The sequence below is a fragment of the Thamnophis elegans genome, chromosome 10 (genome assembly GCF_009769535.1).
Source record: "Thamnophis elegans isolate rThaEle1 chromosome 10, rThaEle1.pri, whole genome shotgun sequence".
Taxonomy (NCBI): Eukaryota; Metazoa; Chordata; class Lepidosauria; order Squamata; family Colubridae; genus Thamnophis; species Thamnophis elegans.
This window is the reverse complement of record NC_045550.1, coordinates 43,764,637-43,782,437: the sequence shown is the minus strand read 5'-3', so window position 1 is coordinate 43,782,437 and position 17,801 is coordinate 43,764,637. Positions and strand designations below refer to the sequence as shown.

Sequence of the window (17,801 nt, the reverse complement as noted above, 5' to 3'; positions counted from 1 at the left end):
TACCACCTCTGACTGGCCCCGCGCCCATCTATTCTCTGCCTCCCAAGTCCCAGCTGATCAGGAGAAAATGGGGATTTTGCAGAAACCTTCCCTGGAGTGGGGAGGGAATGGAGATTTTATAGTATCCTCGCACTGCCGCGCCCACCAAGCCACGCCCATAGCACTGGTAGTAAAAAAATTGAATCCCACCACTGGGCCTATATTACTTCTGAATAGGGTGATCATAGCAGCCTTGAAAAAACAAATTAACAGAGTTGTTGACAGAAAACAAAAATGTTTGCTAAGCTAAAAGCCCAGTAGCATGAATTTGCAACCACTGAATCTTCTATTTCAAACTACATGGCTAGTGAACCAGCCACTCAATTTTTCTGATTTGTTCTAGGCAGATGCAGTCCACTTTATACTACCACAAACTTTTAATCCCATTATGGTTTATTATTTTTATATCATTTGTTTCAAAGTAATGTTCATTGAAAAAACAAAATATTTCTATATACTAACATACATAATAGTAACATACAAAAACAACTATGATGGAGTTTAACATTTGACTTGTAGGAATGCAAACTAACATACAACTCTTAAAAACAGTATTTAAGAAACAATAGGCAATAATGGAGAATTTTAAAAAAACCTCCAGAATCTATAAACATTCCAAATATGAGCTTCTATCTCATACTCCGATAAATTATTATTATTACTATGGTTGGTTGCACAGTCATCCAAATGTTTAGACTGCACGTGGCATTTTTATCCATTTATCGAATCCTTTCCAAGTATCAGGGCTAAGCAGATGTTGTTTAATGGTATTAAAGATATGGTCAGTACGGATGTAACTGTAATTACAAATTATTATTATTCCATTCATATGACTTATTTCCAACATAGACCATCTTCACATAAACCATAGCCAAATGATGTATAATTTTGCTTCTTGAAAGGAGCCAAAAATGGCAACCGGTGTTGTTTCAAAGACTTTGTCTTGGAAAAGAATTTATTATAAAAATAAATATGCACTAGCCCAACTGGTGCTAAATATGTGAGGAAAAATAAGTGCAGAAAGGAAAACGTGGTTCTGCTACATCATGGGAAAAGACTCCTCATTCTGGGCCTGTTTCAGGTAAAAACATGTGGCCCTTCATATCAAGAGGAAAGTCCAAAAAGGGATATTCTGTGTTATAATAGCTGGTATTCTGCAATCATCTTCTTTAAACTGTTCCATTTCCCTAAGGAACAAAGAAAAATAAATGTTGGCTACTGTTAGTCATAGTTTAACATTTATACACCATTTTATTGCACTAAGAAACCCAGGTAAAATTCACCCTGTAAGCCCGAAATGTGAGTCTGAGGGTCAAATCCAATGTGAAAATAGTCCTAATGTGGCAAAACTTGTCTTCCCAGTGGTTCCTTCATCCTGCCTTGAAAATGAGGTCAGCAAAGTTGACATCCTTACACAAGGGCTGGGGTTATGATTTTGACCACTGGGGGTCAGGGGAGTGAAGTGTTGTCCACTTTCTGCTGCTGCTTCTTTCCACCAAAACCTCCAAGAACCTCCTTTACCACCTTCCACCATAACAGCCCCAATGCTTCCCAGAAAGCATGGAAGAAAGGACAGGTATTCTTGTGGAAAGAGACAACAGAGGTTACTGGTGGGAAAATCAACCCTGCAGAATAAGTCAATATTGCTATAGGGCCAGGATGGCGAACCTATGGCATGTGTGCCACAGGTGGCACATGGGGTCATTTGTCACGGCACACGAGGCATTTCCCTGTCAGCTGGCCAGCTGAGTTCTGCCTTTTTTAAAGCTATTTTTCGCCCTCCCCAGGCTCCAGAGGCAAAAACAACCTCCCCCCAGAGGCTCTCCGGAGGCACCAGGAGCTTTCCTGAAGGCGCTGGAGGACTAAAAATGACCCTACGAGCAAACCGGATTTCCGGTTGTTTTTCATTGTTTTTCGTTCTCCGGAGGCTTCAGGGAAGCCTCTGGAAGGCCCCTGAAGGCTCTGGAGGGCTTAAACCGGCCCTACGAGCAAACCAGAAGTTTGTTCCCGAACTTCTGGTTTGCCCTAGGGCTGTTTTTTTGCGCTCTGGAGGCTTCAGGTAATATAAAGCTTCTGGAACCTGGGGGGGACAAAAAAAGCATGCAAAAATGGGGGGAGCCCCTGTCATGCGCGCATGCCCACCGGGGGGGTGTCGTGCATTGCATTATGGGTGTGGTACGTCCACACACGACCCCCCTGCACTCCCCTCGCTTATGGCACGCGAGCCAAAAAAGGTTCGCCATCACTGCTATAGGGTGAAAAAGTAAAGAAAAGAGTTCTAATGCTCCTCTGATTGGGATTAAGCAGCAGGATGGCCCCCAGGTGGTATGAGGACAAGTTCTTAATGTCTGGTAAACCTGCCTTGTGAATTCTCTTGGATAGAGGCTTAGCATGGACAAATTGGAAAAGGACGTTTTGTGTGAAAGGAGATCAAGCACCGCCACATACTAATGGCTACTCAGAATGCCATTAAAATAGACTACAGTACTAGAAGTTCGTTTAAGACCTAGGCTGACAAACTAAATTATGATCATTAATTATGGCACAAATAATATATATATGCAGATGGACATGCTTGGCAGTAGTTACTCATTTTGGCTTTTCTCATGTGTATAAATTTCAAATGCCTTTTTAAAAAAAAAGTCTGATAAATAACATAACAATTCTATTGCAAAGTTGTGGCAGCAAATATGTATTTTTTTCTTAGAACACTTCTACACAACTTAGCAACTTACAAGCTACAGCAACAAGAAAGTGGTTGTGCTCTGTGTTAAGTATTCTCTCTGAAAATAGAATTATAGATTTAGAACTCTCATCTAGACCACTGCGTTTCATCCTATGCGGTGTATAAGAATAAAAATTAAAGCATTACTAAGAGATGACTCCAGTAGTTGATAGACTCAGTGAAAGAGAAGCTTTCAGTTTCTTAGATTCCACCGTAATTTGAATTTACCATCATAAAGTCTTTTCTGATACTCAAAGAGTATCAATTTGTCAATTTGTCATAAGTATTTAAGAAAACACAATAAGTAAATAATAGGAATTCAACAGGGAAAATGAGAAGCTGGCCTACTGGAATATGAAAGCATTCTTACCCCACAGCACCCACAACATTTGCAGTCACCACAGATAGCTCCAAAGAGACCATTGATTGTCTGAATGGCACACAAGACCAGTTGAATTCCACTCATTATTAGAAGCAGAGAGAAGAGTGTCAGATTCCAGGGCACAATGGATTCTGGGGACCGGCAATTCTCCCATAAACTATGATCCGCAAGGTAATCCCTATGGGAAGAAAAAAAATATGTCTCTGTTACAGAAGCCATTCCCTACATTTTATGTTTACTTTCCTAGCATATGCATGTGCCATAACCCAGGATAGATCAATGCACATTATAAAATAGTATTGATCTAATGGTAATCCCTGGGTTCTAATAAAATAAAACTGATACCCATTTGAGAAAGGATTAAGTTGTATCTTGCTAGACATAATGGATTACCAGAAGTATATGACTGGTGAAATATCTCCCCCCCCCCTCAACAATTTTTTTTTGAGAATTGTTTCCATATAGTCTGCATGGAACAGATCTTTAAAAAAAAAAAAACCTTCAGTGACATTTTGGCCAAGTTTAATTTATGAAAAATGCGGCCCATAAAATCTGAAAAGAAAGTGCCTAGTCAGGGAAAGATTTCTTCTTCTTCTCTTTGTGCCATATCCACCATCGGACATTGGCGATCATGTTGGCAATCCTATTTTCATCAACAACCGCATGAAAAAGGGCTGCTGAGTTTTGTCCAAACCAGTCCCTTAGATTTTGAAGCCATGATGTTCTTCTTCTGCCTGGACCTCGTTTGCCTTCAATCTTTTCCTGGAGGATTACGGTAAGTGAACTATGCTGTATTTTTCTAGATATCACATCTGAAATATTCTTTCGCTTTTTAATGGCTTTGATGATTTTCCTTTGCTTTCCCAGGTGAATTATCACCTCCTCATTTGTAATTTTGTCAACCCAGTTTATACGTAACAACTATCTGTAAATACACATTTCAAATGCTTCTAGTTTCTTCAAGTGGTTTTCTGTCAGAGACCAACTCTCTGCTCTGTAGAGCAGGATAGAAAAGATGTAACAAGGGAAAGACTGCTGCAATGAAATAACAGGAATAAAGTTCCTTTATTGTCAAAATGGGATGGTCTGCTGGCTGAAGGATTCACCAGAATTATTCTCTTAATTTATTTATCAATAAGAATGAAACAGTCTAATAAAGTTTTTAAGGGATTTAATAATGGCAAATTCATAAGCTAAAATAAATAAATATTTTAAATAAATCTGTGGCTATATCTAATGATGTTCACATAGATACAATGACAGGGAACGTGAAGCCATTATCAATAAGAGAAAACAATACCTGGAGTTTGCAAATAATTATAGCTCAATGTTTCCAACAGATTTTGAGAGCTGAGAATAATCTTGTGGTCCACAATACTGGCATAGTACTTCTGACTTTGTATGGAAATATGTATTTCTTTTAAAATTTTGTCCGATTAGCATAACCTTATTTTGTCCGATCAGCAGAACTCAGATAATGATACTTTTCTACCAAAAGGTCGTTTTGGAATGATAAATTTCAGGGAAGGTACTAGCCATTTTTATTAATTTTTTTCTGTGTTACACATAACACAGAATGTACTTTGCCATTCCATATTTTTTGTTATGGCTTCTTTTCTATATTCAAAGAACCAATCAATCCAGAGTTGTCACTTAAAACACAAACTAACAGACTCAAATTACTATATTTTGAAAATATTATGCAAAGACGTGGTCCCCTGAGTAGTCTTTAATGGTGGGAAAGGTGGAAGGAATGGGAAGAAGAGGGTGACCAGTAGCAGGGTGGATGGACACAATTACAGCAGTGATAGACACATTTGTGTAAGACTTGAAGGGCCAATTTATTGATAGAACATCCTAGACATGATCTATCTATGTCACGGGTGTCAATTCAATTTCATTGAGCACTGCATCAGGGTTGTGTTTGACCTCAGGGGGCCGGGGTAGTGAGCCTGGCCAACATGATGTCACTCATATTGGGGGGGCACCTGTGATGGCCTGAGCACTCTGTCAGTGAAAACAGGCTACTGAGCTCTGTTTTTGGCTGGGACAGCCTCCTGCAACCCCATGCTAGTGAAAACGGAGCTCGGAAGGGCCGCACACAGCCTTCATGAGCTCCATTTTCGCTGGCAGAGGCACTGCGGGCTAGTCCTTTGCTGTTTCCAGGGTGGCCCTGCCTGCCAGATCTAAGCACCCAGCAGGCTGAATTTGGCCCCCGGGCCTTGAGTTTGACACCCCTGATCTATGTGGTCATTAAAAGTCAACACTGACTTGTGAATGATAACCAATATTTTCTATACAGTCTCATAATTTTTTATTTTTTTAAGTGAATTTAAAGCATGCCTTCCACAGCTATCCCCAGCAAGGTGTCCTCAGATTAGTAGGAATACGATACCTCCCTCATGAGGAAGATGTAGCCCCACATATGTGAAGAGCATTGAGTGAAAAAGGCTGTCTTTCAATAATATCACACAATCTCAATCATGTTGTTACATAATGGCTAAATAAGAATAGCAATAATAATAGTGCCTATCCCAAATCCTTGGGAAAGACACCGTAGGCTGGCAAAAATGCTAAATCCACCCTGAACATCTGGCTGACTATGTGATGAAACATGTACTTAACAATAACAGGGTTAAAAGTATCTTACCCATTATTAAACGGATACGTCCAGTTGCTATCATTGGGGCCAACGTTACACTTGGGGCCTCTGTTCAAAGCCAAAACTGACACAACAAAACTGTATCCAGCTCCCACAATTCCAACTGCTGCAAATATTATAGAACTAAACATCTGCCAACAAAAAGAAAAGACTAGATCAAATCTGACTCTTGCAGGTTTATATAATTAGTTGGTTTATTTTTGTCACAAATGGCATATGAAAAAGTAAGAAATCACTATCTCTAAATCTACTGAAATTTCCTTAGTTCGGGGATCATATGGAACTTAATGACAGAAATTCACGATAAGGCATGAACTTCAAAATCTTTACAAATTAAATTCAAGGGGCTAAAGTAGTTGGCCTTATAAGAAAGCTGAGTGGTATACTCTAGTCAAGGCTTCAGTCCAGAAGTTTTAACATTTGATTTGCTTTTAATGAATCATGTTTATGATTCATAAAAATTCGTTTTACCCAAAAATAATTGTTAAGATAGTTTGACCAATTTAACCTTCAACGTCCTGGATGTAAAGAGGTGGGTTGCTCCCGGTCTGGCCCAGATCAGGTGAATTGGTAGTAGTGGTGGTGGGAGGCTCTGCTCACCCGCCCAAACACTTCTGCACATGCACAGAAGTGTTGAGCCCACAAATCGGTAGTAAAAATATTGGCAACACACCACTGGTGTAAACCCATAAAGCCCCACCACATGTTGCAACTAGATTACAATTGTTAATCTAATAGAAGGGGGAAATGATTAAGCATATAGGGGGAAACTGTACTAACTAGCTAATTAATGTATTAGCTTATTACTATCAGTATTCCATTTAATTAAATCATATTTTGTCCTGGCCCCAATCCCTTTGGGGTCACAGAAAGGGTCAAAAAAGAGTCAGGCTATGGAATCTATTTTAGGAAAAAAGACAGCAAAAAGATCAAGGCGTAGAACCATGATCCAGGATAATAAAATCATAGATACAACATGGAAAATGGTTAGAAAAAGGATTTATAAAATCCTTTTTCTATGATAATAATACAATGGAGACTCACCCAATTTATTAACAAGGGATGTGGAATTTTACCCCACATCATTGCTTTATAGAATTTTCTGCCATCCTAAAACTTCCAAATACAGAGTGCATCTAAGAAATCTAATATTATCTAAAATCTAAAATGCTTTTTTCTTAAGTATTTCTTTGGGTGAAACAGGCTCAAATGGAGCCTAATTATCAAGGCCATCCTCTACAATGGTAGTGTAATGATGAATGGAATATATATTTTCTTCTTAATCATTAGATTGGGATTGGAGGTTCTTATTCCTTCCATAATTACCGCAAATCTTTTTCCACAGCTTTCATTTCCACAGCATCCACAACAATCATTATTCTTAAGACCCAAAAAGACCAAAGCAGGAAACACCATCTGGATAAAACAGAAAATCACAATGAGGCCATAATCTTTCTCTAGTTAGTTGCATCTAATCTGGATGCTACAATATTATTTTTTCTTTCTTGCTGAAATGTCATCATTGCAACCAACAGCTTTACAATTGTGTAAGCAACAGGATTATTCTAGTCCAATGATGTGGTCACCGTAAGCACATTGAACTGGAAAAAGCCACTGAATGCAATGGGAATCACTTTCAAGTTTAACGATTAGCCTCTGACTGGAAATATCCCAACACAAAAAGAAAAACCAAATAGAAAAAAGAGGAAAGGTAACCAGTAATACATTTTATAGAAATCTGTTTATATTCATTTCTAATCTGCATTGGTTACTGCTCTAACAAAACAATGCTAGGCTAATAAAGTGTTGGTTTGATCTAACAAAATGATGTTTATCTATTTATTCACCAAAAACATCTAGATATATATGTTGTTGTTACTGCATCATCAGATCGGCATCTGTTCTCTTAATAACAGATTTAATTCATATTCAGTTTATATTTTTAATTTCAATCCGGTTTATTCATCAGATAATAATTTAATTCCAATGATAGATCGCAACAAAGTTCTGTGTATCCATAGATGAACTTCTATAAAGCCTGTAAACTCTTGATGATAAATAGAAAAAGAACAGGGTACTCGATATACTTACCAGTACACCAGAACCCAAAATTCCTCCAAGGTACCAAACTTCATCTGAAATATGGTCACTAATTTCAATTGTTCCTCCAGGAAAAAATAACAGAATATTGGCAAGAACGCATAGTATAGTTAAAGGAATGAGAGTAACTCCAAGACACTTGGCACATCCTCCACAACACATATTTCAAAATTGTACTGCAAAGTCCACTAAAAAGATAGACTTTTCCTTGGATCTTGATGTAATTTTTAGCAGAAGTTTCTTATGGTCTTCTTATAGTTTTATAGCCTCAACCCACTTGTGTTTTTGATTCCACTTTGTTTCATAGAGTTCAGTCTGCCAGCAGCTCAGAGCTCTGACAATTTATAAGCCTAACAATGTCATGATCTCATATTTCTGCATCCCTCCCTCCCTAATGAGATTATGTTCAGAACAGCCTCTGAATTTGTCATGACAACCAGAGGCTCTGTTAATATTCTACTATCCACCCCAAGAAAGTCAATCGTTGGAAGATGATTGTAACTTCTCTTCCCGTTGATGATAGAAGATTTGGGCTGGCGAACTTTCTCTCTCATTAGATTGAAAAAAAAGAAAAGATATCAGATTCTTATCCACAATGCAAATAAAAATGAATGATTACTTCATGTATCATTACATTACTCACTAATTTTAATGGGTGGCATTCTAATAATCTCTTGGATCTTTGAAAGAAGAACAAGATAAAAGCTGTAAAAGCAAAGAATGATAAGGAAATTGAGTAAGCAGATCAAAGGTTTGTTAGGTACTTTTTCTACATGGTCCAATAGAATTTTTATATTGAAAAAGAAGGCTAAGAATATCTATACATTTCTTAACCTTTATTCTAAAAAGGTGGACTACAACCCTGTGGAAATGTCATCCTACGTAAATACAGCTTGGACACTTTGGTTTAGGATCATCTATCAAATGTTTGTGTTGTATGTAATTTATTCACAAAACCATAATTAGACCAACCTTGAGTGAACAGAATGTATGTATTTATCAGACCTGCCCCAGTCTGAACCCTTAGGGAAGGAAAACTCTCAATTTCATTTGGTTGAAGCAAAAGGTACTTTTACTAAGAGATGCTGATTGCATAAGGCCAGGTGGAATCTAAAGTTCCCACACAACAACAAAAAAAATGTCACTTGTTTTGTGTTTTGAGGGAAGACGCAGGAGCCAGGATGTTCAAGAACAAGATGTTTATTGAATACAGAGATGACACCAATTCAAAACGCCCGGTAACGCGCCAGGGTATTTATACTAGCAACTGTAACTGTCAGAATTGTCAAAACCAATCAGGTGTTAGAACTGTCAGAACCAATCAGGGGCTGGTAGCTGGCTAGCAATAGGCTATGCTGCGTCCCAGCCAATCAGGGCGCAGCATAGGCTGTTGCTGGCCTTTTAAGAATATCCTGGATATTCAACAGCTTGGATCCCATCCCTCTGCCCATGACCAATCCATCTTTAGCCAATCCAACATCGCCAAGATGTTTTGGGAAATGCTGACGTGTTTAGGCTGATGAAATTCCACCCTCAAGACAAATGGCCTTGAAGATGCCAGGCATGAACCGGATTCCAAAATGCTCTGCCCTTCTTCAATTCCCCTCCCCCCCAAAAAAAATTCCCAGCAGACACATACAGCTTTATAGCCCATTTGTTCCCCCTCCCTTCCCCAGTGCTTTGATGGCAGGATACCAGTGAGGCACTAAGCTGAAGATGGTGGATCTGACAGTACCAGTGACGTGCAGTCAGGGGAGACAGGGCCTCACCACTGTCATCATGAAAAGAAAAAAAAATTAAAAGGAAAAAGGCTGCCAGAGTCACAGTGGATGACTCTGCTTAGTGCTTAACTGTTTAAAAAAGCCTATAAAAAGTGCCCTCTACAGGAGGAGGCGAGAGAACCATGTGCCTCATTTAGTCTGACTTTATGATCACTTGAGCAGAGTTAAGCAAGGGTTAAAAGCCAAAAAATTCCTTATGTAGATGAGGCACGTGGTTCTCTCGCCTCCTCCTGTAGAGGGCGTTTTTTAGAGGCTTTTTTAAACAGTTAAACAGAGTCATCCATTGGAGACTCTGGCAGCAGCTAACCCAGCCTGACCTCAGCAGCTCTTGCCTTTTTCCTTTTACAGGGGGAGGAATTCAAAATTAATGTAATCTGTAAGTAATTGTATTATTGTAAGTAATTTTTGTTTGTGTGTGTATGTGTGTTTTACCCGCCTCTGCTGGCGCACGGGCTGGCACTTTTTTTATGTCAGACATAGCGGCAGGGCTTTTGGACATAGCGGCAGGGCTTTTGGACATAGTGGCAGGGCTTTTGGATGCCCCAGCGCTGTGTCCGCCATAGAGGTGGGACGCCTCTAAGTTGAACATAGCGGCAGGATGGCTTTTGCCTCTAGCACTGGGTTGGCATCCCGCCTCTATGGCGGACACAGCGCCGGGGTTTTTGGATGCCCCGGCACTGTGTCCGACATAGACGCGTCCCGCGTCTATGGAGGTGAAGAAAGTCTGGGGCGCCTTGGGCTCCTGTTCACCGCGCCGATTATCAACCTTCAACTTTCAGCTTTGTTTGTACAGAATGCAACATTATCATAAAGAAAATATTTCTCTCTTTTTCTAGTTTGGAAGGAGCAAAGCTAAATTGTATTTTGTTTTAAATATAAAATGTGATTAATGGATGAACTTACTTTGCATCTTTTGTAGATTTGTAGATTTTATTAATATTTGTAGGCCGCCCTTTTCCCTGAGGGGACTCAGGGCGGCTCACATAAAATCGGGGAAGGGGAATACAGACATTAAGATGAGACATATAATAAAATAGTAAACAACATACATTCATCATTCGGGAGGGGAACTATCCTTGTCCCCAGGCCTGACGGGCGAGCCAGTTCTTCAAGGCTGTGCGGAAGGCCTGGACGGTGGCGAGGGTGCGAATCTCTACGGGGAGCTCGTTCCAAAGGGTCGGGGCTACTACTGAGAAGGCCCTCCTCCTTGTAGTTGCCAGCCGACACTGGCTGGCCGATGGTATACGGAGGAGGCCTAATCTATGTGATCTTATTGGTCGCAGGGATGTAATTGGCAGAAGGCGGTCTCTCAAGTATCCAGATCCACTGCCATGTAGGGCTTTATGGGTGACTAATAGCACCTTGAAGCGCATCCGGAGATCGACAGGTAGCCAGCGCAGCTCGCGGAGGATAGGTGTTATGCGGGTGAACCGAGGTGCACCCACAATCACTCGCGCGGCCGCATTCTGTACTAGCTGAAGTCGCCGGATGCTCTTCAAGGGCAGCCCCATGTAGAGCACGTTGCAGTATTCCAGCCTAGAGGTCACAAGGGCCCGGGTGACTGTTGTGAGAGCCTCCCGATTCAGGTAGGGTCGCAACTGGCGCACCAGGCGAACCTGGGCGAATGCCCCCCTGGTCACAGCCATTAAATGGTGGTCAAACGATAGCTGTGGGTCCAGGAGGACTCCCAAGTTGCGAACCCTCTCTGAGGGGTATAGGATTTGACCCCCCAGCCTGAGTGATGGAATATTGGTCGAATCTCTGGGAGGGAAACACAACAGCCACTCGGTCTTTTCTGGGTTGAGCACAAGCTTGTTAACCCTCATCCAGTCCATAACAGCTTCGAGGCCACGGTTCATCACGTCTGCCGCTTCATTGAGTTGGCACGGGGCGGACAGATACAGTTGAGTATCGTCCGCATATTGATGGTATCTAATCCCGTGCCTGCGAATGATCTCACCCAGCGGTTTCATGTAGATGTTGAATAGTAGGGGGGATAAGACCGAGCCCTGAGGCACCCCATAAGTTAGGGGCCTAGGGGACGATCTCTGCCCCCCCACTAACACCGACTGCGACCTGTCCGAGAGGTAGGAGGAGAACCACCGCAACACGGCGCCTCCCACTCCCACCCCCCGCAGTCGTCGCAGAAGGATACCATGGTCGATGGTATCGAAAGCCGCTGAGAGGTCAAGGAGAACCAGGATGGAGGAATGTCCTCCATCTCTGGCCCTCCAGAGATCATCGGTCAATGCGACCAAAGCGGTTTCTGTGCTGTAACCGGGTCTGAAGCCTGACTGGAAGGGGTCTAGATAGCTTGCTTCCTCCAAGGACCGCTGGAGCTGGAAGGCCACCACCTTCTCAACAACCTTCCCCAGAAAGGGGAGGTTGGAAACTGGACGATAATTATTAAGGATAGCTGGATCCAAGGATGGCTTCTTCAGGAGGGGTCTCACCACCGCCGCTTTCAATGCGGCGGGGAAGTTCCCCTCCCGAAGTGAGGCGGTGACAACCGCCTGGATCCAGCCTCGTGTCACCTCACTGCAGTTAGTAACTAACCATGAGGGACACGGATCCAGTACACAGGTGGAGGTACTTACAGCTCTCATGGCCTTGTCCACATCCCCGGGGGTAACGTCTTGAAACTCAACCCAGAGTTGTTCAAATTGATCCTCCTGTGCCTCGGCTGGAGCTGCAGGGGTGGAGTCCAAGTCCGACCGAAACCGAGCAATTTTGTCCGCTAAGAATTGGGCATATTCTTCGGCTCTGCCCTGCAAGGGTTCCCCCGCTTCCCTTTTGTTCAGTAGGGAGCGGGTTATCCTAAACAGGGCGGCCGGGCGGGACTCAGCGGACGCAACCAAGGAGGCTATATGGGATCTTTTTGCAGCCCTAAGTGCCCTGGTGTATTCCTTGGTGCAGGTGGTTACCATTGCTCGGTTCGCTTCGGACTTATCGGACCTCCAGCGGTGCTCTAGGCATCTCCTCCGGCGCTTCATCTCCCGGAGTTCCTCGGTGAACCAAGGAGGTCTCCGGGATCCGCCGCCTCGGAGGGGCCGCAGTGGCGCAATCCGGTCGAGGGTCTCCGATGCTGCCGAGTGCCACGCAGCAACCAGAGTCTCCACCGGACTGTGGGCGAAAGTGTCAGGAATAACCCCAAGCTCTGTCTGGAACCTTGACGGTTCCATAAGACGCCTGGGGCGGAACCACCTGGTCGGTTCCTCCTCCCTACAGTGGGGGTTTGGTCTCCGAAAGTCGAGCCTCAGTAGGCAGTGGTCTGACCACGACAGGGGTATGATGTCGTTCCCCCTCAGACCAAGATCACAAATCCACTGCTCCGAAAGAAATACAAGGTCAAGCATGTGTCCCGCCGAATGGGTTGGGCCTCGAATTACTTGGGTCAAGCCCATGGCTGTCATGGAAGCCATGAACTCCTGCGCCCCCTCCGAGTTTTCACCGAGCGACGGCAAATTAAAGTCCCCCAGGACCATCAACCTAGGGAACTCAATTGCCAGCTCGGCTACCGACTCGAGGAGCGAGGGGAGGGCTGCTGCAACGCTGTTGGGAGGCAGGTACGTTAACAGCAGACCCACTTGACCCTTGAGGTCCAACTTTAACAGCAAAGACTCACACCCGACAATCTCCGGAGCAGGGACCCTACGAGGGACTAACGACTCTCGGATAACAGCGGCCACACCCCCACCCCTTCCCTGGGCTCTCGGCTGATGCAGCACCTGAAATCCTTCTGGGCACAGTTCTACAAGGGGGACTCCTCCCTCTGGGCCCAGCCAGGTTTCAGTAATACAAACCAGGTCTGCCCTCTCGTCTAAAATTAAGTCCCGGACGAGAGGAGCTTTATGTACTACAGACCTGGCATTTAGCGACAACAGCCTGAGACCAGGGTCCTGACTGCTTACGCCATCTGGTCTCGGAGTGGGATTCCTAGGGCCGGAAGGAGGGATCTCTGTAATGTAGCGAACCCTCCTTCCCCGGTAATGGCCTGCCCTAAAGTCCCCGCCGTATCTGCCTCTCCCTGTTACGACCGTAATACCCCGACCCTCTCCCGTGTCTCCAGTCCCCTCAACCACCCCCATGGCCCCCGCATCTCCCGGCAGGTCCTCCGAATCATGCGTAATCATACACTCCTCCAAGCAGTCCCCACGTAGAAGTTAAAAAACACAAAATTTTTACAACAATATGAATTATAAAAGTGGGCCATTCATTCATCTCACACATATCTCATACATATCCCAAACAAAGAAAGAAGAGAAAGATGAAAGAAAAGGAAGAAATTAAAAGTTGCGCAATTGATCAATTTAAGGTGCGAGTTCAGGTGGTAAAAATCGGCTCTCAATGTTCAGAGTTGAAATGGTTGAGGACCAGTTATAGTTCGGATAAAATATATGGGGGAGTGTCTTATAACCCCTCTCTTTTTCTATAACTTTGTTAGTCTGAGGGTCCTGTGGGGGTTCAAACCAAACTCGCGGTGCAATCATTATCTGTCCACCCGCAGTACAAATCCAGAGTCTTCCTTCTGGAAATAAGGCCACTCCAAGAGGTTCCCAGGGGCATACCATTGAAAATAAATGGGAAGAGATGGAACAGGCGTTGTAATTGCCTGGAGTCCCCGTTTCTGTTTCCAAGATGGAGCTTGCTCCCTCAGTAGTAATTAGCCAAGGCAGCCTGAAAAACATCGGAGTCTCTGAGGCCAATGGGATCCTCCAGGTCTGCAGAATCCAGGGGTGGTCTTTCCAGTTCCGCAATCCCACTGCAGGCAAACGGGGGGCAAAGGTGGAGGGGGCAACGGGACTGCCGAAACACGACACCACTGCCTCCGCGCTGATATTCCTCTCCTCGCCGCCAAACAGCTGATGTAAATGGGGCAGCACGGAGATCGTTAAAACCGCCCAAGCCTCCTCAGTTCGCAGCTGCAGCGTCCTGGCGGCCCGGAGATGGTCCTGGGGGTGGTCGCACAATCGCGGGGGGCTCCTGTCGCTAGCAAAGGCAATTAGAAGATGAACCGAGCGACGGAGCCACCAGAGAACACCGCCACCATTTCCAGCTCGAAACTCTCCTCCTCGCTGCCGAGCGGCCCGCCTAGAATGGAGACTGCTGAAGACGCCGGAGCCCTCGCGGCTCGGGGCTATCCCCAAAGAGGCAGCCCCTACCGCTAACTGGTCTTTTTGGGCTCCCTGGGTCTTGGGCTTCCCGAGCGAGCCTCTTATGTTAAATTTTGGAATTATTACTTGCGGTTTTTCCTGCATTTTCGCCGATAGTTTTTTAGAGCGGACGGAGCCTTGCAGCCATCTTAATCCTCCTTAATCTTGACTTATATTTACTCATATTTACAGAAGAGCATGAGCATGTCAGTTATTTATTCATTAATTTAATATTCAATGACATATCAAAACAAAGTCAGTCCTGATTTGCCATGTAGTCACAATGGTTAGGTAGTATCTTAGCGATGGTTGAGGTGGTTGATCAGCTGCTATTCAGACCAAATGGAATTAAAGAAGGGGGTGGGAGAAAGATGTTGTTCCAATTATTCCCCCTCTCTTAATATCTATGAAGAAGTGTGGGGCAACAGTCACCAAACCTTTTGGCACCAGGGACTGGTTTTGTGGAAGACAATTTTTCCATGGACTGCGAGAGCAGGAGTGCAATCTAGATCCTTCACATGCAGAGTTTACAGTAGACTTCATGCTCCCATGAGAATCTAATGCCTGATGATCTGAGGTGGAGCTGAGGTGTTTTGCTTGCTCTAGGAAGACGCTGCAAATACAGGTAAAGCTTCTCTTGCTCACCTGCTTCTCACCTTCAACTGGGTAGCCCAGTTCCTAACAGGCCATGGATCAATACTGGTCCATGGTCGAGAGTTGGGGACTCCTGGTAAGTGTGTGTGGGAAAATGAGAATAGAAAAGATGCTGGACTTAGCAGACTTTCTGGTCTCCTGACCCTGTGTTCAGAGATTAGAAGGAACAGCTAATTTCATGTTAATCTTCTCTCCTGGAAGATGACGGGAATAAACCTATGATGAATCATGTGTCAATCTATCATGAAGATCCATCTTAATCACAAGGGAACCCATTGTGTGGGTTTGTATGCCAAAATTGTTTAATTCCCATCCAAGAATGTCAAATGAACTGAGTCATTGATATTAGTGAACTTCGGTTTCACTGATTTCGTCAGATCTGTTTTAAGAATGGTTAAATTTTAATATTCCTCATTTTTTTCCCTTGCTTTTATATTATGCATTTCTATGAATTAATTCCTCTGGGCAAATTACAGGTGAATATGCACTTGAAATGCAGAAATGTTATCTCTGAAAAAAACAACTAAATGGCCAATGAGAACTAGCATTTTTTAAATTATTAGTCTGTCCAATTACTTTGTGCTAACAAGTTTTAGTTCTACTTGATTTTTTTGTCTATTTAATTATTTCATTGGTGCAAAAATAAATCTTGTATTGTACATTTGTATTCTATATTTTGAGTGTATTTAGTATATTACATTTACTTCCTTACTGATGAGAGAAATGCAAGATTGCATTAACTTAAAATTAGTGTCTAGGTTATAACTCCTACACTCAGGCTTCACACAAACAGTAGTGAAATTAGACTTGCAAATGGAGGTTCAAGGACAAATAGTAAACTCTATTGGAACTCTCAATAAACAATGTAATAATTAATCTAACAATTACTAAGTATAAAATAAAAGCTATATTTACAGGAAAAGCAAGGTTTATTCTTGCCTCTCTTTCTTTCACCCACAAAGATGTTCTTGCTTTGGGGCCAGAAGAGCAATTAATCCATCACCTATCTCTTATTAGTGTGACAGATCTTTCTGGTTTCAGGATGCTTGGTTCTAACCTTGGTAGACCCAACCCTCAGAATAACTTTGCATAAACTGTCATGGGCATACAGCTTAAACTGTTGCTTGTAGTTATGAAATATTGGCAAAAATATGCCAGAAATGATTGAATTTGATCTTATCATTACCAGGAAATGCTGAATGGGCTGTGGATATGACTGAAGTTGGTAACTTAGGAAACTGCTTATTAAAAGTGTTACACATTAGATGCTGTAGGAAGCATCTCAGTGCAAGTTGGTGCCCAAGGGCTTCTTTCCTATCTATGTTTATTGCACAACACAACAAGGCTGGGCTTTTAAAAATAAATTCATTGATGGAAGCCACAATCAACCAGCCAATCTCTGCCTTCCTCCCTCTTTTCTAGACCAGGTGAAATTGAGAAGAGTTTTGCCCATTATTCTTCAAGTCCCAACAATGAGAAGATGGTAACACCATTCCTTTTTTCAAGTACTCCACTGGCAGATACATCAGGTAGGTAGATGTCAAACACTAGAAGCTGACTGACGAAAGGAATCAGGGGAAGATCCTGACACTGGGAAAGATTGCAGGCAAAAAGAGAAGGGGATGGCAGAGGATGAGATGGTTAGACACAGTGTTATCGATGCAATGAACATGAATTTGGGCAAACTGTGGGAGATAGTGGAGGATAGAGAGACCTGGCATACTATGGTCCATGGGCTAATGAAGAGTAAGACATAACTTAGTGACTGAACAAGACAAGAAACAGTCAAGGAAGAGAAGTGAAAGTCTACCAGTAAACACTACATGTTTACAGTTTCCTGGCCAAGAGGAAAGTTAAATTTAATTCAAGGCTGATTTCAAGGATTCCACCACAAAACCGCGGTAGACAAAAGCGCGCTCGACAAAAGCGCGTACGTGACATCATCACAGCGCGACGAAAACATCGCGCTGTGAGCGGTAAATTTAAAATTAAAGCGAGAACCTTACCCTAACCCCCCCAAACCTAACCCTAAACCTAACTCTTAACCTAACCCTAAACCTAACCCTAAACCTAACCCTTAACCTAACCCTAAACCTAACCCTTAACCTAACGCCAAACCTAACGGTAACCCTTAACCTAACCCTAACCCTAACCCTAACGCTTACCCTAACCCTAACCCTAACCCTTACCTTTATGTGAATCGGCTTGCTTTAATTTTATTTTAATTTTAATTTAATTTATTTTTTAATTTTTTTTGTCGCGCTGCTGATGACGTCAGGTACGCGCTTTCGTCGAGCGCGGTTTT

At 43.0% G+C, this 17,801-nt stretch overlaps 2 protein-coding genes across 2 annotated transcripts in view; one reads left to right on the top strand and one right to left on the bottom strand.

Moving 5' to 3' along the window:
• Positions 1-450: 450 nt before the first annotated feature.
• On the bottom strand, positions 451-8,309 carry TM4SF4 (transmembrane 4 L six family member 4). Its single transcript, XM_032225344.1, has 5 exons — positions 7,900-8,309; positions 7,135-7,224; positions 5,797-5,939; positions 3,135-3,324; positions 451-1,226 (listed from the first exon to the last, which is right to left on the bottom strand). The coding sequence occupies exons 1-5, from the start codon at positions 8,068-8,070 to the stop codon at positions 1,209-1,211; spliced, it is 612 nt and encodes a 203-aa protein (XP_032081235.1). The 5' UTR covers positions 8,071-8,309; the 3' UTR covers positions 451-1,208.
• An 8,637-nt stretch (positions 8,310-16,946) lies between these two features.
• Positions 16,947-17,801, top strand: part of LOC116514268 (glutathione hydrolase-like YwrD proenzyme) — a 36,178-nt gene continuing 35,323 nt past the window's right edge. Inside the window, exon 1 of the mRNA XM_032225783.1 lies at positions 16,947-17,025. The gene's annotated coding sequence lies outside the window, so the exon portion shown is untranslated. The remainder of the gene's footprint in view (positions 17,026-17,801) is intronic.

Coding starts and splice junctions, on each gene's coding strand:
- TM4SF4 (XM_032225344.1), bottom strand. CDS start 8,070: ATGTGTTGTGGAGGATGTGCCAAGTGTCTTGGAGTTACTCTCATTCCT. Junction 5,940..7,134: donor GCTGTGGAAAAAGATTTGCG/GTAATTATGGAA, acceptor TTTTGTTGGCAG/ATGTTTAGTTCTATAATATT. Junction 3,325..5,796: donor ACGTATCCGTTTAATAATGG/GTAAGATACTTT, acceptor TTCTTCCCATAG/GGATTACCTTGCGGATCATA.